This window comes from Arachis ipaensis, chromosome B05 (assembly GCF_000816755.2).
Source record: "Arachis ipaensis cultivar K30076 chromosome B05, Araip1.1, whole genome shotgun sequence".
In the NCBI taxonomy this organism is placed as follows: domain Eukaryota; kingdom Viridiplantae; phylum Streptophyta; class Magnoliopsida; order Fabales; family Fabaceae; genus Arachis; species Arachis ipaensis.
In genome coordinates this window covers 144,395,682-144,421,356 of record NC_029789.2, presented here as the reverse complement: position 1 = coordinate 144,421,356, position 25,675 = coordinate 144,395,682, and the positions used below count along the sequence as shown (strand labels likewise).

Sequence of the window (25,675 nt, the reverse complement as noted above, 5' to 3'; positions counted from 1 at the left end):
GTTGATAAGGGCTTGTGGAAGCCGGTTGTGGTTTCTAAAGGGGGTCCAGGAATTTCTCATTTGATGTTTGCCGATGATTTGCTTCTTTTCTGTAAAGCTGAAAAACAGCAAGTTCAAACTGTAATGGTAGCTTTGGAAAATTTCTGCAGAGCCTCTGGGATGAAGGTTAATGTGGAAAAATCTAAAGCGCTATGCTCCAGGAATGTTTCAGCGACAAGAAAAGAGATTTTCACTGGAGTCTCCTCCATCAGATTCGTCCAGAACTTGGGCAAGTATTTAGGGGTGAGCCTTAATCACTCTCGGGTGACACGCGTAACTTTCAACGATGTTTTGGACAAGATTCGGGGAAGGCTAGCCAGCTGGAAAGGGAGATTGTTTAATAAGGCAGGCAGACTCTGTTTGCTCAACTCGGTAGTGACTGCGATTCCTACTTATCGCATGCAAGTATCTCTCTTCCCTAAAGGGGTAACTAATAAGATAGAATCCATGATACGAAACTTTCTATGGAAAGGTCAAGCTGATGGTAGAGGCCTGAATCTAGTTAACTGGAAAGTGTTGGTCACTCCTAAGAAGTTTGGAGGTCTGGGAATTAGAGATCCTTTTTGTGCCAATATTGCTCTTCTTGGAAAACTAGTTTGACAACTTTTTCACCATCCCGACAAGCTATGGGTTCAACTGTTGACGGAGAAATACCATTCTTCTAAGGATGATTGTTTTAGTCGGTCTCGAGAAAGGGGATCTTATGTTTGGAAGAGTATATGTCGAGCTTGGGATATCCTGAAGGAAGGTTTTAGTTGTTGCATTGGGGATTTGGAACAGAACTTTTGGTTTTCTAAATGGAGAAGAGAGGGGCGACTGTGTCAAGAGATGGATTATGTTCACATTTCTGATTCGGATCTCAGGATCTTGGACCTTTGGTCATCTGGACAGTGGAACCTTGAGAATATCTATTCTCCTCTGAATCAGTCTCTGCAGAGCAACGTTAATTCTTACAACCCAGATGTTCAAGCTGGTTCAGAGGTCGGTTGGTGTTGGACTGGTGCAGCCTCAAAGGTTTATGATGCTCATAGTGGTTATTTGTGGCTCAGTAAGAAGATGTTTAGTTGGGAGAATAGGGGTAATTGGCTTTGGCTTTGGTGTCAACATGTTCCGGAAAAACACAAATTATTGGCCTGGCTATGTCTTCGGGAGGCTCTTCCTATTGCTGCATTTCGTTTTAGGAGGGGCATTTCGCACACGGATAGCTGTCCACGATGTTTCTCAGGTCAGGAGTCGGTTTTACATTGTATTCGGGATTGTCCAAAAGCCCAACTTGTTTGGCAAGCTTTAGGGATCTCCGATCAACCAGTGGATTTGATGAGTTGGTTCTTACATAATAGCAAACAGCGCCCCTTTAGATTCTTTTCTGGTCTCTGGTGGATTTGGTGTTCGAGAAATAACGAGATCTTTCATCCTCACGAGCATTGGACCACAGACAAGGTGATTGGTATGGCTTTGTCCTTAGAAAAGGAGCTCCGAAATATTTTTGAGTTGCAACGACTATCTATCCCCTCAACCATTAGTGGCTCTTGGATTCCCCCCTCAGTGGGTACCTTTAAGATTAATTGTGATGCTAGCTATCCTGGCAGTGGTGCTCGAGTTGGTTTTGCTTGTGTTAGCAGAGATTGGAAGGGAAGGTGGCAACGAGGCTGTCTGGGAACAATTGAGAGTCGTAACATTTTGCAAGGAGAGTTGTTTGCTATTTGGAGAGGCTTTCTTTTAGCATGGGACTCGGGACAAAGAGACATATATGTGAGACAGACTGTGTGGAGGCTTTTACTATTGTCAATAATTTACAAGATTGCTCTGGGTTTACTGATCCTTTGGTGTTAAAAATCCGAGATATCATGTCTGGGAAATGGCGTGCTGATCTTCGGTTGATCTTGAGAGATGCAAATACAGTAGCAGACATCATGGCAAAGACTGCAATGAGGACTATTTCTCCCCAAGTGGAGCTTCCATTGCCTTGGAAGGAGTTTGAGAGTAGTATTCAGTGGGACTGTCTTTCTTAAGCAGTTTCTTGTTTTTTTTTTCTTCCTTAGTTTTTGTTTATTTTCTTTTAAGTCACCAAAAAAATTGTTTAGGAAATAAACATATCAATATTTTAACAAATCATTGGTAGGTGTAATTTTTTTTTTGCGTCTTTTCTATGTTAATCAAATAAGAATTTAATTTTGATGTTATATTAGTGTAAAATAGTTTCACGTGCATCTAATTACGCAACGCTATCAAAATTAAACTCATCAAATAATTACGGTTATATACCAAACAATATTGTGAAATACAAAATCATTAAATTTTTTGTTATATAATTTATTTAATTTAATTTAAAAATAAATATTTATGTACTCAAATTTTAATTACAATACTTTATATAATCAATAATTTAAAAAAATAAAAAAATAATATCATTCAACACAAAATAATTTAAAAAATGAGATTTAACTAAAATGTAATAATTTGTAATTGTAGTGAATGGAAGCAATACTAAAGAAGAATGATGGTAATAGTAAAAATACAGAAAAGTGCATCTAGTGGTGAGAGAAAAAGCACTGCGAATCCAATAATGAAATAAAAAAAATTAATAACATAAGAATGAGATCAAAGCCTTGGTATAAAGTATTCGCATAAAGAATATACCAAAACAAAATGATAAATAATTGTTATATACAGAGAAGCACATTCAGAACGGAGAAGAGAATTAAGAAAAATTGAAAAGGATAAATTATTGAAATGAAGAATTGAAGAAGAGGTTACGCGTTTCTACGGTTATTAGTGAAAACACAGAATGAAAATGAGATAGAAGAATATGTGTTGTTGTTAACGGTGAAAATTTTTTTATTTAAAGGAACTGACGCATGCATGTACGGAGAACTTTTATCATTAAGGACAATATTGTAACATAAAGTTGGACACCAAAAACTCAGCCTTGGCATTATATATTGTTAAAAGAATAATATCATTCAATACAAAATTTTAAAAAATGAGATTTAACTAAAAGGTAATAATTTGTAATTGTAGTGAATGAAGACCATACAATCACGATGTTGAAAGAAGGAGAAGGATGGCAATAGTAAAAATACAGAAAAGTAGAGAAAAAGCACTACAAATCCAATAATGAGATAAAAAAAAATAATAACAGAAGAATGAGATCAAACTCTTGGTATAAAGTACTCACATAAAGAATATACCCAAAACAAAATGATAAGATCTATACAAAAATTATTTATCACTCCTAATTATTCTTTTCCTCCTTTCATACATGGCATCAAAAATCAACATTTGGCATCGTGGTTATTTAGTTTAGAAAACCACAAAAACTCATCCAAATAATTGTTATATACAGAGAAGCACATTCAGAATGGAGAACATAATTAAAAAAAATTGAAAAGGATAAATTATTAAAATGAAGAATTGAAGAAGAGGTTACGCGTTTCTACGGTTATTAGTGAAAACACAGAATAAAAATGAGATAGAAGAATATGTGTTATTGTTAACCGTAGAAGTTTTTTTATTTAAAGTAATTAGGCATGCATGTACGGAGAACTTTTATAATTAAGGACAATATTGAAACATAAAGTTGGACACCAAAAACTCAATATTAGCATTATATATTGTTATAGATTTTAATTTAATTATGAACAAATTTGCATGTACTTGAATATCAGTACTCTACATCATTAATTGTTTAGGAAATAAACATATCAATATTTTAACAAATCATTGGTAGGTGTAATTTTTTTTTTTTGCGTCTTTTCTATGTTAATAAAATAAGAATTTAATTTTGATATTTTATTAGTGTAAAATAGTTTCACGTGCATCTAATTACGCAACGCTATCAAAATTAAACTCATCAAATAATCACGATTATATACCAAACAATATTGTGGAATACAAAATCATTAAATTTTTTGTTATATAATTTATTTAATTTAATTTAAAAATAAATATTTATGTACTCAAATTTTAATTACAATACTTTACATAATTAATAATTTAAAAAAATAAAAAAAATAATATCATTCAATACAAAATAATTTAAAAAATGAGATTTAACTAAAAGGTAATAATTTGTAATTGTAGTGAATGGAGGCAATACTAAAGAAGAAGGATGGTAATAATAAAAATACAGAAAAGTGCATCTAGTGCATGTTTGGGCGCCATTATTTTGTTAAAAAAATATCTTTTTTCAATGAAAAAATATCTTTTTTTTATTTTTTAACGTGTTTGGCAAATTTCTAATAGTAAAAGTAAAAGCACTAGTAAAATAAAAAAAAAATCTTTTTTGAGAAGCTGTAATTTACATCTTTTTTTAAAAGATCTTTTTTCCTTAAAAAAAGATGTTTTTCATGTAATAAATGAACAAAAAATACTTTTATACTGTTATACCCAAACATAATTGATAGATAAAAAGACCTTTTTACATGAGATATCCAAACATAAAATTACTTTTACTTCTCTATAAGATCTTTTAAAAAAAGATAACTCAAAAAAAGATCTTTTTTTTTTAAAAGCTCACTCACCCAGACAAGCCCCTAGTGGTGAGAGAAAAAGCACTACGAATCCAATAATGAGATAAAAAAAATTAATAACAATATAATGAGATCGAACTCTTGGTATAAAGTACTCACATAAAGAATATACCAAAACAAAATGATAAATAATTGTTATATACAGAGAAGCACATTCAGAACGTAGAAGAGAATTAAGAAAAACTGAAAAGGATAAATTATTGAAATGAAGAATTGAAGAAGAGGTTACGCATTTCTACGGTTAGTAGTGAAAACACAGAATGAAAATGAGATAGAAGAATATGTGTTGCTGTTAACGGTGAAAATTTTTTTATTTAAAGGAACTGACGCATGCATGTACAGATAACTTCTATCATTAAGGGCAATATTGAAACATAAAGTTGGACACCAAAAACTCAGTCTTGGCATTATATATTGTTAAAAGAATAATATCATTCAATACAAAATTTAAAAAAATGAGATTTAACTAAGAGGTAATAATTTGTAATTATAGTGAATGGAGGCCATACAATCACGATGTTGAAAGAATGAGAAGGATGGGAATAGTAAAAATACAGAAAAGTAGAGAAAAAGCACTACGAATCCAATAATGAGATAAAAAAATTAATAACAGAAGAATGAGATCAAACTCTTGTATAAAGTACTCACATAAAGAATATATCCAAAACAAAATGATAAGATCTATACAAAAATTATTTATCAATGCTAATTATTCTTTTCCTCCTTTCATACATGTCATCAAAAATCAACATTTGGTATCGTGGTTATTTAGTTTAGAAAACCACAAAAACTCATCCAAATAATTGTTATAGATAGAGAAGCACATTCAGAATAGAGAACATAATTAAGAAAAATTGAAAAGGATAAATTATTGAAATGAAGAATTGAAGAAGAAGTTACGCGTTTCTACGGTTATTAGTGAAAACACAGAATAAAAATGAGATAGAAGAATATGTGTTATTGTTAACCGTGGAAGTTTTTTTATTTAAAGTAATTAGGCATGCATGTGCTGAATGCAGCATCAAAGTACTGGCATAGATTTTATTGTATTTCTAAATCTTATATCTGGTTGTATACAAGTAGGAGATCTCTTATTAGCTTCATCCGTTCAAGCTTTTGTACTCAAATATGGACGCGATAAAGAGGAGTTTATTGAAAATTTGCTAATAACTATGTATGCAAAAGTTAGTGACCTTGCCTCTGCTAGAAGGATATTTGATTTGATTATCAAAAAGAGCATTTTCTCATGGACATCAATGATTGCAGGATATGCCCATTCGGATCACCCATTGAAGGCATTGCATTTGTTTAGAAGGCTTGTACGGACAGATTTTAGATCAGATGGACTAATCGCTGCCACTGTTTTATATTTAGGATCAATTAGCGTAGCACAAGAGATGGAAAATTATATTTCTCTAAATGGATTGGAATTTGATCTACAAGTCCAAACATCTCTCATACACATGTACTCCAAGTGTGGAAGCATCAAGAAAGCCAAAGAAGTATTTGAAAGTGGCAGACAAAGATTCAACTGTCTGGTCTTCCATGATAAATAGTACTAGACTTCACCATCAATAATAATGATGCTTCAGTGTTCTTGCATGCTCAACATTGCTGCATCATGAAAACCATCTTAGATTATCTCTCCAGTTTGTCTACTAATGATGGTTTATCAGGAGCAATGAGAGCATTTTGCACATTGTAGTAGTAGCTACATTGAAGCAAATATGAAAGTTGAGTCCACTGCTTCAGAACTGTTGAGAGCTGATAACTTAAAATCTAACCTTGAAAATAACAAGAATCAGTTCAATGATACAGTGGAGACCTTGAAAAGAGCTGCGGCAAAAGTTGGCACATTTGGAGGAAATGAAAGAGGAGTTAGAAAAGCAAATCAAAACTACTAATGCTAACATCATGGATTCTCGAAACTAGAATGAGACCTGCGCCATGTGCGGGATGGGACGGTATTTTAATGATAGTATATTATAAATATTAAAAATTACTATATTTTGTAGAATTAAATTAAATATGTGTAAATTAAAGTTAAATTTAAAAGGTGTTTTATTTAAAATAATTTGTGGTACAAAAGATTTGGATGTTGGAGTTGTACAAAATGCATTTATTTGGTTTACAAAAAGTGTTGTAGCACTTTGATCTGAAATAAGTATTGGGTTAGTAACTAATAATTTGATAGATGAGATTATGAAAAGTAGATAGAGTTATCTTATATACTACAAATGTAATTGTCTCCTTTTCATCTAATATAATCATTTCTAAGCAAAGAGGCTCCTCTTCATTTGTGGTTGTTAATGTTTTCTATAGACGAACCACTTTGATAAACCAATTATCTGTTTGTTTGGTAATATTGTCCAAAGAATGATGCTCCATTGAGTAAGTTTGAGATTTTGTGTAATTCGAAAATAAATTTCTTGTGCTAAATTTGATGTTATTTGAATGAATAGTGATAAGAGACTTATATAAGTAGGACAAATAGGGCCGACAAATAGTATGAAATTTGAATATTTATAACGTAAAATTTATTATGATTAATAATATTATTATGACATTTCTAATATGAATGTTTATTACATTTAATGAGTTTTTTATAGAAATTAATTATTGAGGTTATAAACTTATTGTATTGTTTCTAACGATAAGATATAATAAATATATGGATTATTTTTTTGTTTTTTTTTTGCTGATTTGAAAATAATAGATGATTTAGTAAAAATTGAATTGTTGATTCTAAAATTTTGCCAAGTAAACGATGTTGCTAACATGGCATTAGCAGGAGGAGAAACATGTCTTAAAACTTATACATCTACTTTTATATATTAAGAACAGAAAAACAGAACACGACTCGAAAGAGAAAGAGAGATGTCTACGTAGAAGGAAAGGTACTGAAAGCTCAAATGGATGTGATGAAGGAGAAATTACCACGTTTGCAACATGAGCATGACTTGGCAAAGGAAAACCAGGAAGAAATCAAAGCTGAATGGTCAGAGCTTGGAGAAAAATTAAAAAAGATTGTTGTAAAGTCAGCTCTACAAGATTAGCAAGAGGAATTGGTACATGATAAAAATTTTAATTTTTATTAAGTTCACTATATCATATGTTTTCCTTTCAGATAGTGTTAAGCCTGTAGGATAACAATACCACATCTCTCACCATTGATTTTGCATTGTGGGGCCTATTTGATTTTTATGGATTTGTGTATCGTTTTTGCAGTGATGTTTCTATTAAATTTCATCATTGGAGCAACAGGCAGTAGTGAAAGAAGCAATCTTGGACAACTAGGCCACGCGATTTTCTCTTCAGTGCAAGTCAATTGATGGTCAACTCAACCATGTTAGAAAACACATAGCGAAACTTCTTGGTAATACTAATACTAGTTACCTAGTAACTACCAACAATCTGTAACCTTTACATGATGTAAAAGATAAGACATTAATTATTGGTTTAAGTTAGTGGCATCTTTTTTCAACAAAAAAATAAAAATAAAAAAGGCAAGATAGAGGAAGTGGAGTTTGATTACAAATTTTTATATATTTGCAAGATTAAACCTTTGCTTGTAGTTGGTGTTTGTAGCGAGCTAATATGTAATATCATGGCAACCACCTCCTCCTCCTCCTACTTTCCTTTCACTACTGCTTTTCCGTTCACCTATGATGCTTTTCTCAGCTTCAGAGGTGAGGATACCCGTTCTGGCTTCACTGGCTATCTCTATTACTCTCTCACAAATAGGGGAATCAAGACTTATTATGACATTTCTAATATGAATGTTTATTACATTTAATGAGTTTTTTATAGAAATTAATTATTGAGGTTATAAACTTATTGTATTGTTTCTAACGATAAGATATAATAAATATATGGATTATTTTTTTGTTTTTTTTTTGCTGATTTGAAAATAATAGATGATTTAGTAAAAATTGAGTTGTTGATTCTAAAATTTTGTCAAGTAAACGACGTTGTTAACAAGGCATTAGCAGGAGGAGAAACATGTCTTAAAACTTATACATCTACTTTTATATATTAAGAATAGAAAAACAGAACACGACTCGAAAGAGAAAGAGAGATGTCTACGTAGAAGGAAAGGTACTGAAAGCTCAAATGGATGTGATGAAGGAGAAATTACCACGTTTGCAACATGAGCATGACTTGGCAAAGGAAAACCAGGAAGAAATCAAAGCTGAATGGTCAGAGCTTGGAGAAAAATTAAAAAAGATTGTTGTAAAGTCAGCTCTACAAGATTAGCAAGAGGAATTGGTACATGATAAAAATTTTAATTTTTATTAAGTTCACTATATCATATGTTTTCCTTTCAGATAGTGTTAAGCCTGTAGGATAACAATACCACATCTCTCACCATTGATTTTGCATTGTGGGGCCTATTTGATTTTTATGGATTTGTGTATCGTTTTTGCAGTGATGTTTCTATTAAATTTCATCATTGGAGCAACAGGCAGTAGTGAAAGAAGCAATCTTGGACAACTAGGCCACGCGATTTTCTCTTCAGTGCAAGTCAATTGATGGTCAACTCAACCATGTTAGAAAACACATAGCGAAACTTCTTGGTAATACTAATACTAGTTACCTAGTAACTACCAACAATCTGTAACCTTTACATGATGTAAAAGATAAGACATTAATTATTGGTTTAAGTTAGTGGCATCTTTTTTCAACAAAAAAATAAAAATAAAAAAGGCAAGATAGAGGAAGTGGAGTTTGATTACAAATTTTTATATATTTGCAAGATTAAACCTTTGCTTGTAGTTGGTGTTTGTAGCGAGCTAATATGTAATATCATGGCAACCACCTCCTCCTCCTCCTACTTTCCTTTCACTACTGCTTTTCCGTTCACCTATGATGCTTTTCTCAGCTTCAGAGGTGAGGATACCCGTTCTGGCTTCACTGGCTATCTCTATTACTCTCTCACAAATAGGGGAATCAAGACTTTCATTGATGATGAGGAGGTTGGGAGAGGGAAGGAGATCGCATCCTCACTTTTCACTGCAATAGAACAGTCCAGGGCCGCAATCGTTGTGCTCTCTAAGAATTATGCTTCTTCTTCATTTTGTTTGGATGAACTTGAGTGTGTTAAGGGAAAGGGCAGGTTGATTATTCCTGTTTTCTATGACGTGGATCCTTCTGATGTGCGGAAGCAGACAGGGACTTATGGAGAAGCATTGGCTGTGCATGAGAACAAGTTCAATTTATTAAGTTCACTATATCATATGTTTTCCTTTCAGATAGTGTTAAGCCTGTAGGATAACAATACCACATCTCTCACCATTGATTTTGCATTGTGGGGCCTATTTGATTTTTATGGATTTGTGTATCGTTTTTGCAGTGATGTTTCTATTAAATTTCATCATTGGAGCAACAGGCAGTAGTGAAAGAAGCAATCTTGGACAACTAGGCCACGCGATTTTCTCTTCAGTGCAAGTCAATTGATGGTCAACTCAACCATGTTAGAAAACACATAGCGAAACTTCTTGGTAATACTAATACTAGTTACCTAGTAACTACCAACAATCTGTAACCTTTACATGATGTAAAAGATAAGACATTAATTATTGGTTTAAGTTAGTGGCATCTTTTTTCAACAAAAAAATAAAAATAAAAAAGGCAAGATAGAGGAAGTGGAGTTTGATTACAAATTTTTATATATTTGCAAGATTAAACCTTTGCTTGTAGTTGGTGTTTGTAGCGAGCTAATATGTAATATCATGGCAACCACCTCCTCCTCCTCCTACTTTCCTTTCACTACTACTTTTCCGTTCACCTATGATGCTTTTCTCAGCTTCAGAGGTGAGGATACCCGTTCTGGCTTCACTGGCTATCTCTATTACTCTCTCACAAATAGGGGAATCAAAACTTTCATTGATGATGAGGAGCTTGGCAGAGGGAAGGAGATCGCATCCTCACTTTTCACTGCAATAGAACAGTCCAGGGCCGCAATCGTTGTGCTCTCTAAGAATTATGCTTCTTCTTCATTTTGTTTGGATGAACTTGAGTGTGTTAAGGGAAAGGGCAGGTTGATTATTCCTGTTTTCTATGACGTGGATCCTTCTGATGTGCGGAAGCAGACAGGGACTTATGGAGAAGCATTGGCTGTGCATGAGAACAAGTTCAAGTTCGAGGCTTAAGAGATGGAAAATGGCTTTGGAGAAAATAGCAGACTTGTCTGGTTATCATTTCAAACACGGGTACCCGCCTTCTTAAATTATTTTCTTTACTTCTCTGCTATCCTTTTTAAGAGAGCTCCAAGAAAAAAGATCAGCATATAAAATAAAATTCCTAATTCAAAACAAACTATGTATGAATCCTGGGAAAAGGATTGCAAAAGTGTCTATTTTTTAAAGATGATGGGCTATTACAAGGACGGCTTATTTAATAACATGAGGATAAAACAAAACTAATGATACTTGGAGAACAATCTATATATGAATCTAATTAACAACTAAATTTATATCTTAACAAAAAAAATAATATCCTTAATTACTTTATTGTAAACATGGTCATAATGCGTCAGTGTATGTATGACTTCACACACAACTATTCTTATTGGGCAGGGATGGATGTGAACACAAGTTTGTTGCCAAGATTGTTGGACATGTATCAATAGAGATTAAACATGCTACTTTACCTATTGTAGATCACCCAGTTGGATTGGATTCCCAAGTGGAAAAGGTAATTTCTCTTTTGAATGTTGGGTCTAGTGATGGAGTTTGCGTGCTCGGGATTCATGGAATTGGTGGAATAGGTAAAACAACACTTGTTGTGGCAGTGTATAATTGGCTTGTCAATCATTTTGCAGTTTTATGTTTTGAAAATATATGTTTCCATGAAAATATAAGAGAGAATTCAAATAAATATGGATTAAAACATCTGCAGAAGACCCTTCTGTTTGAATTAGTTGGAGAAAATAAAGTTGCATTGATGAGTTTTAGAGAAGGAATATCAATGTTAAAGCAAAAACTCCAACGAAAGAAAATTCTTTTGATTCTAGATGACATTGACCAACAAGAGCAATTAGATGCTCTAGCTGGAAATCTTGATTGGATTAGTCCTGGTAGTAGAGTTATCATCACAACTCGGGACACGAGTTTGCTATCAAGGTATGAGGACAGAATAACATATGAGTCAGATAAGTTGAATGATAAAGATTCTCTAGAATTGCTCAGTTTCAAAGCTTTAAAAACTAACAAAGTTGATCGAAGTTACTTAGACATCTTGAGCAGTGTGGTAACTTATGCTTCTGGCATACCATTGGCTTTGGAAGTTATGGGATCCAACTTTCTGGGCAAAAGTATAGAACAGTGGAAATCTGCGCATTAGATCAATACAGAAGAATTCCCAATAAAAAGATACAAAATGTGCTTAAGGTAAGCTTTGATGGATTGGAGGAATTTGAGAAGGAAATTTTTCTTGATATTGCTTGTTGTTTCAATGGATGTGAATTGAAAGATGTCAAAAGGATACTTTGTGCTCATCATAATGTCGACTCCTTGGAATATGGACTTAAAGTGTTGGTTGAAAAATTACTAATAAAAATGGATGCATATCGTGGAATAATCTTGCATGCCCTCATTCAAGACATGGGTAGAGAAATTGTGCGTCAAGAATCACCAAAAAAGCCTGGGAAGCGTAGTCGATTATGGCTCCTCGAAGATATAGTTCAAGTTTTTGAAATGAATATGGTAAGATAAGTATGAATGGTTTAGTTAAGTGCTCTTATTATCCCTTGAAAATTTTCAGCTCTCTGACTTCTTTGGATAGAATTAGTAGGATCTTATATTTTTCTAAATGTGTGTAATAAAGTCCTGAAACATATAATTTATACATGTAATGATGTTGTTTTGTGTTAACAGGGATCTGACAAAATTGAAATGATACATATGGATTTTCCCAAGTTTGAAAAAGTAATAAGATGGGATGGAGAGGCTTTCAAGAAAATGAGAAATCTCAAAACACTGTTTATTAGACATACTTATTTTTCCCAAGGTCCCAAGTATCTTCCAAATTGGTTAAGAGTGTTGAATTGGGAGGAATATCCTTCACCTTGTTTACCACTTGATTTTCATCCGGAGGGACTTGTCATATTCCAATTATCCGGTAAGAGTATACAGTCAGTTAGGTTTCTTGAAAAGCAAAAGGCAAGTCTAAAATTCTTTCATCCAAAACCTTTATATGACAATAAAAATCTTTAAGGTTTTTCGTCATTTGACATCCTTTTGTTTTTTTTTTTTGTTGCAGTACATGAGCTTGACGGTCATAAATCTTGATCATTCTAATGTAGAAGAGATACTTGATATATCCGGAGTCCCAAATTTAGTAAACCTATCATTGAATATGTGCTTGAATTTAATTAAAATTGACGAATCAATTGTATTCTTAGACAGACTTAGCGTATTGAGTGCTCAAGGTTGCAGGAGGCTTAAGAGATTTCCATCTATCAAGTTGACCAATCTTGTACATCTCTGCCTTTCAAGATGCTCTAGTCTTGAACATTTTCCAAAAATGTTGGGAAAATTAAATGATATACTAACAATTTATTCGGATGGTACTCAGATAAAAGAATTGCCATCTGCTATTAAAAGGTTTTGTTTGATTAGCCATTCAAGTATGATAAAACATGGAGCAAGTTTCCCACCAGCACTAAGTCCCCCAATTGCCATGTCTCCAGATGAAGAGAAAGTGACTTCTGAGAGGTCTGAAGTAGATGTTGAAGAAGAACAAGGGAGTCCAATGGCACCTTTGGAGGCAAAACATTCTGCCTGCAAACTACCAGATTTGCTCCATGAATCTTTTACAACTTATCTTACCTGGTTTCGCAATGTGGAAGATTTAGACCTGTCAGAGCATAATTTCACAGTTCTTGATGAAAGCCTCAAAGAACTTTGCTCCTTGAGGTCACTTAGTTTGAATGGCTGCAGAGAACTTCGAGAAATTAAAGGGATTCCACCAAACATAAAGTATTTCTCTGCAAGAAACTGCATATCCTTGACTTACGCCAGCAAATACATGTTACTTAACAAGGTTCCTCTATTCCTATGTATTGGACTTGATCATTTAAAATTGATATTCTTAATATTATCTCCAGTTTAAAATAACTATCTATTGTACAGACTAGTAATTCTAGTAATCAATTTGTTTCAAATGAAAACTTCTTTGGAACCGAAGCAGGACATATTGTTAAAAGTATGAAATGTATTTGACCAACAGGAATTGCATGAGGATGGAGCCAAGGATTTTGTTCTTCCAAGTAGTAGCATCCCAAATTGGGTGGAGCATAGTAGCAACAATGATTCAATTTCTTTCTGGGTTCGCAACAAGCTTCCTGAAATCTCTTTATGTGTTCTTGTTGGACCTGCTGTTGATTTTTTGCGTACACACATTTGTCCGGAGTTTATCATCAACAGCAGCAGAGGTCAAGCGGAACATCTTGAATCAGTGGAGACATCCAATCAATTAGTGGATCATATATTTATTACTGATCCAAAATTGATGAAGTCCAAAGTGAATGAAGTGATTTAGCACTCTCAGGTTCCTAACCGACTTTCGAATTCAAACGTCTCCCTTATCTTAGCCAAATAAGATAAGATAAGATATTCTCCATCACCTATAAAAAGAGGACCCAGGTCCCTCCAGGTATTCATTCATTCCACGCACTTTCTACCTCTCAGATCCATTCTGACTTGAGCGTCGGAGTGTCTTTGCAGGTACCTCCCCCCATCGCCCCAGTCAAGTGATCCGGCATCCGCCTCGACCCGCAGGTTCCCGATCCATCTCTCAACCCGTACCAGAGACATCTTGTACATTGGCGCCGTCTGTGGGGACCCTGCGCCAACCGGGCCCGATGGGGGATATCCTAGAGGAAACCCCCTCAAGCCAGGATGACTCTCAACCAATTAACCCAACCCCCGAGCACCGTGAAGTCACAAACCAAGCAAGAATAGCGAGTACGGTCCAAAACGCGAACAATTACGACGTCACGGACAGACGACATCCTGAGAAAGCCAGCGACAAAGCAGCGCAGATCATCCAGGATCTCTGCCTCCGGGTTCAGGAACTCGAAGGCAGGATAACCAACAAAGGAAAACACAACAACGAGCACGGAAGCCATGCAACCTCCAGATCAAGATCTCGCCGCGGTAGATCGCCAACCCGACGACACGACAGAAGAGACGGTCGCAGTTCATCACGCGATCACAGACACGAGAAATCACCAGAACGGCGATACAACAAGAAACATAACCGTAGCACCTCTCGAGATCTGAGTTCTCAACACTACTCAGACGAAGATCGGAGGGACCGAAACACCAAACGCACGAGAAACGACCATATAATAATGGGCGCTACACCCTTTACAGAAAGAATCCTAAGAGCAAAACTCCCCAAAGGCTTCGACAAACCTACCGATATGAAGTACGACGGAACTAAGGATCCCCAAGAACACCTAACGACTTTCGAAGCCAGAATGAACCTAGAAGGAGCGGCCAACGCGGTCCGATGCAGAGCCTTCCCGGTAACCCTCGCCGGGCCAGCGATCAAATGGTTCAACGCCCTCCCAAACGGATCCATAACCAGTTTCCACGATATCACACGAAAATTCATGGCCCAGTTCACTACAAGGATCACTAAAGCCAAACACCCCATCAGCTTGCTCGGGGTCACACAAAAACAAGACGAATCCACAAGAAAATACCTCGACCGCTTCAACGACGAATGCCTAACGGTCGACGGACTCACGGATTCCGTCGCAAGCCTTTGCCTAACCAACGGACTAATGAACGAAGATTTTCGCAAACACCTCACCACCAGACCGGTATGGACCATGCATGAGATCCAGAACGTCGCCAAAGACTACATCAACGACGAAGAAGTCAGCCAAGTCGTCGCGGCCAACAAACGGCAGCACGGCAACAACCAACGCAGCAATTCAGCTCCTCACCATAACGCAACACCCAAAGAGAATCAACGGGACCACCCGAGGCCGACCAACCGGACACCGAAAATAGGCAAATTCTCCAATTACACACCCCTAACTGCACCAATTACCGAGATATACCACCAAATAGCGGATCGAGGCATCATTCCGAAAGCCCGACAACTCAAGGAAAGGACAGGAGGCAACAAAACCCTCTACTGCGAATACCACCGAGGCTACGGTCACAAAACACAGGATTGTTTCGACCTTAAAGACGCCCTTGAACAAGCCATACGAGACGGCAAACTCCCAGAATTTACCAAAATCATCAGAGAACCGAGACGCGCGGAGAGAGACAGGTCACCGGAGAGAGAAGGACGTAACCCAAGAACCCAAAAGCGACCCCCAAGAGAAAGTCCAGAAGAAGACCTGACCATCATAGTAAACGTCATCACGGGCAAAGATGCACCATGCAAGTCAAAATCCAAGATAAAAAAAGACCTCCAGGTAATGGCCGTCAGAAACCAAGCCCCAACTCCCGTGTCCAACAAAGCAATAACCTTCCTACCCGAGGACTGCCAGCACGGCACCGCAGCCGAAGACGCACCCTTCGTGATCTCGGCGAAGATCGGAACCGGACTAGTCCGAAGAATACTAGTAGACACCGGCGCAGATTCCAACATCCTCTTTCGAGGGGCCTTCGACAAGCTTGGGCTCCGCGACGAAAATCTCCAGACGCACCGCAACGGTGTCACGGGACTCGGGGACAACTTCCTCAAACCGGAAGGCTCCATCACACTCCCCCTCACCATAGGAACCGGTGACAAGAGGAGGACGCTCATAGCCGAATTCGTGGTCCTAAAAGACTCCACTACCTACAACGTCATCCTCGGAAGAAAGACGATCAACGACTTTTCGGCCATCATCTTTACCAAATACCTCCTTATGAAGTTCGTAGCGGAGGACGACTCCATCGGGACCATCCACAGAGATCGGGAAATCGCGGCAGAATGCGACAACACCGGCCTGGCTTTACGGAAAAAATCCCGCGACGCAGCCGGGATATTCCTAGCCGACCTAGACGCCCGACAAGACGGCCAACCTAGACCCGAACCGGAAGGCGACATGGAGAAACTGCAATGACTCTGACGAACAACTCATCAGCGACCTCAAGGTCGTAATGGACACCCTAAGAAGACACCAAATGCGACTCAACCCAACAAAGTGCGCCTTCGGAATGGAGGCAGGGAAGTTCCTCGGCTTTATGATCACACAACGCGGAGTTGAAGCCAACCCGGAGAAATGTCGCGCCATTCTCAAGATGACGAGCCCAAAAAACCTACGCGACGTTCAGAAGCTCACCGGTCGACTGACAGCCCTATCTCGCTTTCTCGGAGCATCAGCCCAAAAAGCAATCCCCTTCTTCAAACTAATGAAAAAAGGAGCCCCCTTCATATGGAAAGAAGAGTGCGAAGCGGCATTCTAACACTTCAAGAAAATCCTGGCGGAACCACCAATCCTCGCCAAACCCCAAACAGGGGAAACCCTGTACTTATACCTCTCCATAACGGAAGAAACACTCGCGGCAGCACTCATCCGAGAAAACAAGAAAAAGGAGCAAAAACCTATATACTTCACAAGCAAAGTCCTACAAGACGCAGAGACCCGCTACTCGCGCCTAGAAAAACTAGCCTTTGCCCTCCTCACGGCGTCCCGACGCCTGCGACAATATTTCCAAGCCCACCCCGTAACGGTTCGAACCGACCAAGCAGTCAAACAGGTACTACAGAAGCCCGACCTAGCGGGTAGAATGCTAGCATGGTCCGTCGAACTATCCCAATTCGACATCAAGTTCGAACCCCGATACGCAATCAAAGCACAGGCCATGGCCGACTTCATCGCAGAAATGACCCCGGGAAACACCCCTCCCGAGGCATGGAAACTACACGTCGACGGCTCCTCGAACGTCACTTCTGGAGGCGCCGGAGTCATTCTGGAAAGCCAAAACGGCGTCGTGATCGAACAATCGGTCCGATACGATTTCCCGGTCTCAAACAACCAAGCAGAATACGAGGCCCTCCTGGCAGGCCTAACCCTAGCCAGCGAAGTCGAGGCAAAAGTCCTGGAAATCAACACGGATTCGCAAGTAGTCAGTTCCCAAATCAACGGAGACTACCAAACGCGAGATCCCCTACTACAACAATACCTCGCCAAGGTCAACAAACTAAAAGAAGAATTCGACCAGGTAATCATACAGCACGTCCCTAGGAAAAGAAACGCCAGAGCCGACCTCCTCTCCAAACTTGCTAGCACCAAACCAGGACACGGCAACAAATCGCTAATTCAGGAGGTCGTCAAAACGCCGTCTGTATCCTTAACAACCGACACCCACCTGACACACTCCCACCACAAGTCATGGACCTACCCCATCCTACAGTACCTCCTCAACAGAAAACTGCCCAAAGACCCTAAAGAGGGAAAACGAATAAAAAGGGAGGCCGCCGGTTATACGGTCGTCGCAGGACAACTATACAAACGCGGATTCTCGCAACCCCTGCTCAAATGCGTCGAGCCTGGGAGCACGGAATACATACTACGCGAAATCCATGAAGGCTGTTGCGGCCACCACGTCGGAGGTAAAACCCTTGCCCAAAAAGTCATCCGCGCTGGCTACTTCTGGCCCACGATCATCCGGGACTCCATGCAACTAGTGAAAAACTGCGATAAATGTCAAAGGCACGCCAACATCCACCAAGCCGCCCCACATCAGCTCAGCATCATATCGGCAGAACGGCCATTCGGCACCTGGGGGATCGACCTTGTTGGACCTTTTCCCACGGCACCAGGCCAACTCCGATATCTCATCGTCGCCATAGACTATTTCACCAAATGGATCGAGGCCGAGCCGCTAGCCTCCATCACGGCGACCCAATGTCGAAAATTCCTTTGGCGACAAATCATCACCCGATTCGGGATCCCCGAGATCGTCATCTCGGACAACGGAACCCAGTTCGCCGACACAAAATTCAAGGAATTCCTAAGCGGACTACGCATATCCCACCGCTTTAGCTCGGTAGAACACCCCCAAACAAACGGGCAAGTGGAATCAGCAAACAAAATAATAGTCAAAGGCCTCAAGAAACGACTCGACGAAGCCAAAGGGCTATGGGCAGACGAACTCGGATCGGTCTTATGGTCGTATCGCACGACCCCCCAGACAGCTACCGGGGAGACCCCCTTCCGATTAACCTACGGCACGGAAGCTATCATCCCAGTTGAAATCGGCGACCCAAGCCCGCGAAGAACAATCGGAGGCAACGACGAAGAAGCAGAACGAGACCTCACTGGCGAAATAAGAAGCGTAGCCCATCTCAGAGAGCTAGCCCTAAAACAAAGAATCAGCCTGAGATACAACCACGGAGTCATTCGGCGAGAGTTCACAACAGACGACCTCGTCCTACGACGAAACGACATCGGTCCCCCAACCCCGGGAGAAGGGAAACTCGCCCCCAACTGGGAGGGACCATATAGAATCAAAGCTGCAATCGGGAAAGGAGCGTACAAGCTCGAACGGCTTAACGGTAACGAAGTCCCAAGAACGTGGAACGCCGCCAACTTACGGCGATACTACTCCTAAAACCAACCCAGGTCTCCATTTCCCCCCCTCCCCCGTTTTCTTTTACGCTTTCGTTACCGTTATTTGCAAAATTACATTTACATTTCAAAACTACGCCTATGTATCAAACTCGGGTACTCTTTTCCGCCAACAACGGAGGGTTTTAACGAGGCCCACCCATCAATAAAATCGCATTACAAAGCTATCCCTAAATTCTTTATTTTTACTCACAGGCTCAGCCTTCCGAACAACAACAGCAGAGCGAAGGAGAGCACGATACACTGACTTGGCCTGGAACGAGACATCACAGCCATCAAAATAAGGCTCCGTACCAGGCATCAAATGTTGATCAATAAAACCCGGAGCATCAAAACGACGATCCATCACACTTGGCACCAAACCCTCCTCAAAAGTCTCGCTGCTCGGGTCCTCGGGCCTCTTTCTCTTCCGAGAAGCCTCAGCAGCCGACACTACCACAACCTCAGGAGAGTTCACATGGCCAAGGGAAACTTGAACCTCGGCCCGTGCAGCCGAGGAAATCACCTCCTGGGAAACCGGTTGAGATTCCACGGCAGGATTGGAGACAGGGGTAGAAGGAGACGAGGATCCCTCCTCCCGGCCCATCGCCGCCTTCAACCTAGCCAGAGAAGTCAGCCCACCAGCCATCTCAACTGAAAGAAATAAAAAATAACAAGTTACAAAAAGGCAAGAATAGAACATATGAAATCGGGAAAAGAAGACAAGGCACACACCGATATACGCCCGACAAGCCTCGGGATCCCCCATAACGTCCCGAGGATTCAACGGACGCTCACCAAACAAATGCCACAAAACGTTGGCAACGTCCTTATCCTCCTGGGACAAGCCATTGTAGGTGAATTTAGTTAGAACCGACGGGCCAGCCTGGAAATTCCAGTATGTCGGAAACCGACGAACGCCCTCCGGCGACAGCCAGAATGGATGGTGCCCCTGGACAGGACGCACCTTAAAATACTCCCATTTAAAACCATGAAAAGAATCCTCAAATAAGCCAAAAATACGGCGATGAGGCTGAGCCTGGAAAGACATATACCCCTTCTTATGCTTCCCCTCCTTAGTCGGGAGAGTGCATAAGAAAAGAAAAAGAAAAACAGGAACGGAAGCCGGAAGGTCGAGATACCGGCACACCAACTCAAACGACCGCACAGCAGCCCAGCTGTTCGGGTGAAGCTGAGACGGCGCCACGGAACACCGACTCAACAGATCCTGAACAAACGGCGAGAAGGGAAGTCGCACGCCAAGCCGAGTGAACATCGACTCGTAAACCCACATCCAATCCGGAACGGTGGGAGAATGCAGATTCAAGTAACAAACACGCTCATCAGCATCCGGGAGGACGAGCTCATACCGCCCCTCCTCATCACCACCGCTACAGATGCCCCCCTGATCACGGAGCCGTTGAAGGTCGCCCTCCGTCATCCGCGACGGAACGCCCCATACATCACTAGTCACCCAACAATAACGATTGGGAACGCCCCGGGAAGGGGCTACCGGAGCTCCCACACCCTCATTCCTCCACCGTTGCATACCTAAAACAGGGAGGAGCACCACCGTCAGCCTACTAACCCTAGACAGAAGCAAGACAGAAACCTACACACCGCTACCAAACCAACACGGCGGCACGCCGCCATCACCGAATGAACACGGCGGTGCTCAACCTCTCCAAAAGCCAGGAAAAACTACCCCCCCAAAAGAAACTAATTCAACGCAAAACTAAAAACAGGCAGAACAATGCATGGCAAAAGATAGAGCAGCATTCACAAAATAACAGGAAAGAATAAGCGAAACGTGCTGACCTGGAAATGCAGAAAGAACACTTGAGAAAGCTCGAAAAGCAGAAGCAGCAAGCAAAAACCAAAAAACAAAAAACCACAGAGAAAGGAGGAGACTTTCTGTTCAGATAGAAATTCTTCAGAAGAGAATGGAAAAAGGAAAAAGAAAGGGAAACGAGCGAGGGAACTGAAATAAAAATCCAAAACGGTTTCAAAGAGAAGGATGAAAAGACACAACTGCCCCTAGGCGCAGGTAAAGCTAGTAGGGGCAAAAGAGGGAAAACGCCCCTTCACATTTAATGACCCTCCCTCGAAAAAAGAAGCTAATAAAGCCTCGAAGAACGCAACAGACACGGAGGAGTCACGTCAAACCAAAAAACGGTCAGACGAGCCTCCAAGAGAAACAGGAGCCGAGGCACCGATCTCCCTCCAAAAAACAAACGAACTCCCGAGACAAACTGAAGCCCACGGTCAAGCATCGCGCCTTTCAGCGACAGACCGACCTTGTTCGCTCCCCCGCTGCGGGGGCAACTGTTACGGATCCGGCCCACCATCCCGGATCCAAGACCGAACCCAACACCGGTTCCCCGGGTCCGACCCGTTCCCCACTTCTAGAAGGCCCGAAAACGGCACTCTTAGGTTCCTAACCGACTTTCGAATTCAAACGTTTCCCAACCCCGTTCCCCGGGTCCGACCCGTTCCCCACTTCTAGAAGGCCCGAAAACGGCACTCTCAGGTTCCTAACCGACTTTCGAATTCAAACGTCTCCCTTATCTTAGCCAAATAAGATAAGATAAGATATTCTCCATCACCTATAAAAAGAGGACCCAGGTCCCTCCAGGTATTCATTCATTCCACACACTTTCTACCTCTCAGATCCATTCTGACTTGAGCGTCGGAGTGTCTTTGCAGGTACCTCCCCCCATCGCCCCAGTCAAGTGATCCGGCATCCGCCTCGACCCGCAGGTTCCCGATCCATCTCTCAACCCGTACCAGAGACATCTTGTACATTACTCAACCTGGTTTATTCTGCTTGTAGCATATATAAACTGTGACTATTCATGTGCTTTGCATTATAGGCCCATGTGTTGATGATTTATGTACACTAAGGTTGGGCTTAGACTACATTGACCTGCCTTGTCATGCATCTTCAGAAAGGGATTATGGTTCAGATTCAACATTGTTAAGCTTAGCAAGTAATGATACTGCTAATGACGGGGGTAAACAATTGAAATTTTTATTTTAAACATTCAAAAACAAGACATCTCAATCCCTCTCTATCTTTTGCTCTTTTTGTGGTCTTGATTGTGTGCTCATGTGTTGACAGCCTTTTTTATTTTTAAGATGTTGGTGAATGCTATCCAACTCCTCTAAAATAATATGTAAGTTCTCCTTCATGATGTGTCAAATTTTAATTGATCATTATCTTAACTATAGTTGGGTTATTTTGTAATTTATTATTTGAGATGGTAATGATATAATTTCTTAAAATATCAAAATTTCACTCCTATTAATTGAAGCACATTTCCATTGTATTTCTCAATTCTTTCTTCATCGCGTAGCTTCGATCATTTCAAGTATGCCGTCGCCGTCATCTACTGTCCTCTCACGCAATCTCTCTTTCTTGAGTGCATCATTCCTTAACTACGTCTGTTGAATTCCCGTCCTTTCTAGTATAGCCAGCGCCGCCGATGTCGTCACTATCTCCTGTCTTCTCACTCGATCCCTCTTTTTGGTGTGGATCACTCCTTACTAACATAATTAATGGTTAGTTTGGTTATTAAATTTTTTATTAAAAAAATATATTTATTTTATTATATTATACGAGTATATGTTCCATCATATAATTAAATAAAAATATATTTTTTAATAAAAAATTTAATAACTAAACTAACTGACCAATTAAAATTTGATACATTATGAAGGTAACTTCCGTGTTATTTTAGAGAGAGTTAAATAGAATTCACTAGCATACAAAGTTACAAATTTTACACTTTTATCATGATTATTCAAGTATTCCAATGATCTTAATGCATCAAACTTAATTTTATATTACCAAATTTAATTTAGTCTAATTTTCTCTACATATTCTAAAAAGTTGGCAACTCATGCTACTTCTAATCATAATTTATTGTTAGTTAAGACTTCAGAATTTACCAGCATGCTATTTTTTGTGGGAAAAGTACTTTTTTTAGTATGTATAAGAAATAGGTTAATGACTTCTTTTCCCATCCCATGAATAGCATAGTTATTTATCATGTAAGACGAAACAATTAAATCTTTATCTGCTGTTTTTTAAAATACTTTTCTAGCTTTCTTGATGCTTCCACACATGGAGTACATGTGTATGAGAGATGTTTGAATTTATAGATCATATTCTAATCTATTTAAAAAAATATATTCTTTCATCTCTTGTGTTATGCTAATTGATCCTATATCAGCACAAGCTGATAAAACAATGGCAACGATTGGTCCATTTGGTCTAAAATTTGTCCGTACAAGCCTTCTAAATAAATGCAATGCCTCTGATAGATGATCATTCTGCAATCATTGATATTTATGAAAAAAAATGTTATTTTTGATAAAATCAAATTAAATATCCTTCTAACAGATACAAGGTTATTAGCAAATTTTCAATGAACTCCTCTTTATGGTATCCACATCTAAGTACAAAAGTAATTTGAGAATACACAAGTTTAAGTTTGAATAACGGGCAATTATCTAATTTATTTTCATTAATACTTCAGATATTCAAAATTGATTCGTTTGATATAATTTATTGTTTTTTAACACCAAAAGTCCTATTTTTTAAAATATGAAATATAATTGACTATTTTAAAATATTAGAATGTAATATAAATTGACTTATCAAATTAATTTCAACTGTCAACATGAAAATTAAAATTAGTTTACATACTCTTTTTATATTCTATTTAAGTACATTTTACATTTAAATTGATATATTTATTAATCAATTAATTTCTTTGGTGAAAGAAAGGAGACTTTCTTTATAAATCCATGTACCAAATCTCCTTGTTTTGATATTAATATTGTGAATTACTTTACCCGTGATGACATTAAAAGAAGCCAATTCATCGCCGTTGATATAAAAGATTATATCACATTTGTTCCCCATTCTGAATGCACAAAATTCTGGAAAAGGTCCAAATCTAAATGTGAAAAGCTTCACCCAAGATTCCTTCACACCAATTTCACCCAAAATGGATATTTCAATGCGATTATTCTTAATAAGAGAGGAAATTAGAGTAACAGACTCGTTGAGCACTACCAAAGTTCTGGTAGGACTATCATCATTTTCTTGTAGCCAAACAATTGATGTGGTTCGAAACGTTTCAGTGCTGAGATTAAATGACACAAGTACTTGTTCTTGGAGTTCATTAGTGGCAAACTTGCGACCCCACCAGTGGCATTCTCCATTCAAGTATGCTATAGAAGCTCTACTTACATTTTCCTTCATAGTTATTTCAAGATCAAGTTTCTTCCAACAATTACTTTTTAGACTATAAATTTGCCAAATTCTTAGGACAGGCTCTTCAAACAACATTTGACTATAATTATAATATACACATTGAATCACTTTATAATCATCATTCACATTGTCATAACCAAATCCATGAACACTTACATGCCGATCAAAGCCTGGCTCATCATCACTAATACCCGGAGGAATAATTTTACCCTCGTCCGTTTTAGGATTCCAAAGTCCTATTATTACATCACGACCTGATCGTGCATAGTGACATATAATGCCATTAACACATTCTAGAACCTCGCCGGGACCATAACTCTCAACCAGAGTTGGCAAAACTAATGTAACCATGTTTTCATATCTCTCTCCAGAAAGCAAATGCACATTATTTTCACTACGGGCGTTTTTATCCCTTTGGTAAAATAATCTCCATAAAATGAGAGATGATGAGTGGGCAATTTTAGATTTTAAATTCTCGTAGTACATGCTCTTAAAATCAGGATTCTCAAGTAAATTTAGCCAAGACTTTCGCACGCAACTAAATCGCTTTAAGGATTTAACAGGTAATTTTGCTAGAATTTCCAGTGCAAGATCATTAGGAATTTGATCGCTATGGTTTGCCATTTGCATTGAAAAACAAAATGATGCAAACAGAAAATAGGGTCTTGTACTTGTGTTGTGCCTTGCAAAATATAATGAAAAATAAATTAAATTCCAACATACAAATTTAGAAAATTTTTTATGGTATTACGTTTTTATCGTTCTATTTGTTTCTTTCCAAATCAAGATCTCCAATATATAGGATTACACATTAAACCAATCACATTGATTGATCGAAAATATATATCACAAACCTAAATAGAATAAAAAGGAAACCAACATAAATTGTAAGCACTTAAATTACATTTGCTATCACAAATGTAAATATATAATTATTACTGATTATCCTTAGTTTATTCCTAAACAATACTAGATTCTACTAATTAAAAAACAATGAAGAACCTAAACTGAAAATAACTTAATTTAGGTTAATTATAGTACGAAGATGAAAATTTATAGAGTGAATATAGAGATTCATTTTAAACCATAAAAATCATTACTTAACCGTACTTGTATGTATATAATGTGTAAGACCCCGAATGTTTAAAAATTAAATAATTAGTTCTTTATAAATTAATATATTATATTGAGATGTAATTTTTAAAAAAATTATTTTTAATAAAAATAATTAAATAAAATTTTATGATTATT

At 38.4% G+C, this 25,675-nt stretch overlaps 4 protein-coding genes and 1 pseudogene across 4 annotated transcripts; 4 read left to right on the top strand and 1 right to left on the bottom strand.

Moving 5' to 3' along the window:
• On the top strand, positions 759–6,475 carry LOC107641456 (pentatricopeptide repeat-containing protein At4g33990-like). The gene is made up of 4 exons (XM_016344947.1): positions 759–787; positions 903–1,117; positions 5,655–6,126; positions 6,277–6,475. Exons 1-4 carry the CDS (start codon positions 759–761, stop codon positions 6,473–6,475), a joined length of 915 nt encoding a protein of 304 aa, XP_016200433.1.
• On the top strand, positions 9,082–9,841 carry LOC107641455 (toll/interleukin-1 receptor-like protein). The gene has a single exon (XM_016344946.2). It carries the CDS (start codon positions 9,380–9,382, stop codon positions 9,839–9,841), a length of 462 nt encoding a protein of 153 aa, XP_016200432.1. The 5' UTR covers positions 9,082–9,379.
• On the top strand, positions 10,004–13,138 carry LOC107644661 (annotated as a pseudogene).
• LOC110262468 (disease resistance-like protein CSA1) lies at positions 12,837–14,114 on the top strand. The gene is made up of 2 exons (XM_021124046.1): positions 12,837–13,616; positions 13,803–14,114. Exons 1-2 carry the CDS (start codon positions 12,837–12,839, stop codon positions 14,112–14,114), a joined length of 1,092 nt encoding a protein of 363 aa, XP_020979705.1.
• LOC107641452 (F-box/kelch-repeat protein At3g06240-like) lies at positions 23,299–25,048 on the bottom strand. Its single transcript, XM_016344944.1, has 2 exons — positions 23,996–25,048; positions 23,299–23,475 (listed from the first exon to the last, which is right to left on the bottom strand). The coding sequence occupies exons 1-2, from the start codon at positions 25,046–25,048 to the stop codon at positions 23,299–23,301; spliced, it is 1,230 nt and encodes a 409-aa protein (XP_016200430.1).

What these genes read in the sequence shown, in the direction of transcription:
- LOC107641456 (XM_016344947.1), top strand. Translation starts at nt 759, where the DNA reads ATGTCGAGCTTGGGATATCCTGAAGGAAG. An exon ending in TTGGGATATCCTGAAGGAAG is followed by an intron (nt 788 to 902) that starts GTTTTAGTTGTT and finishes TTCGGATCTCAG; the next exon opens with GATCTTGGACCTTTGGTCAT. An exon ending in GTTTAGTTGGGAGAATAGGG is followed by an intron (nt 1,118 to 5,654) that starts GTAATTGGCTTT and finishes GTATACAAGTAG; the next exon opens with GAGATCTCTTATTAGCTTCA.
- LOC107641455 (XM_016344946.2), top strand. Translation starts at nt 9,380, where the DNA reads ATGGCAACCACCTCCTCCTCCTCCTACTTTCCTTTCACTACTGCTTTT.
- LOC110262468 (XM_021124046.1), top strand. Translation starts at nt 12,837, where the DNA reads ATGAGCTTGACGGTCATAAATCTTGATCATTCTAATGTAGAAGAGATA. An exon ending in AATACATGTTACTTAACAAG is followed by an intron (nt 13,617 to 13,802) that starts GTTCCTCTATTC and finishes TTTGACCAACAG; the next exon opens with GAATTGCATGAGGATGGAGC.
- LOC107641452 (XM_016344944.1), bottom strand. Translation starts at nt 25,048, where the DNA reads ATGGCAAACCATAGCGATCAAATTCCTAATGATCTTGCACTGGAAATT. An exon ending in TTAATGTCATCACGGGTAAA is followed by an intron (nt 23,476 to 23,995) that starts GTAATTCACAAT and finishes CAATGATTGCAG; the next exon opens with AATGATCATCTATCAGAGGC.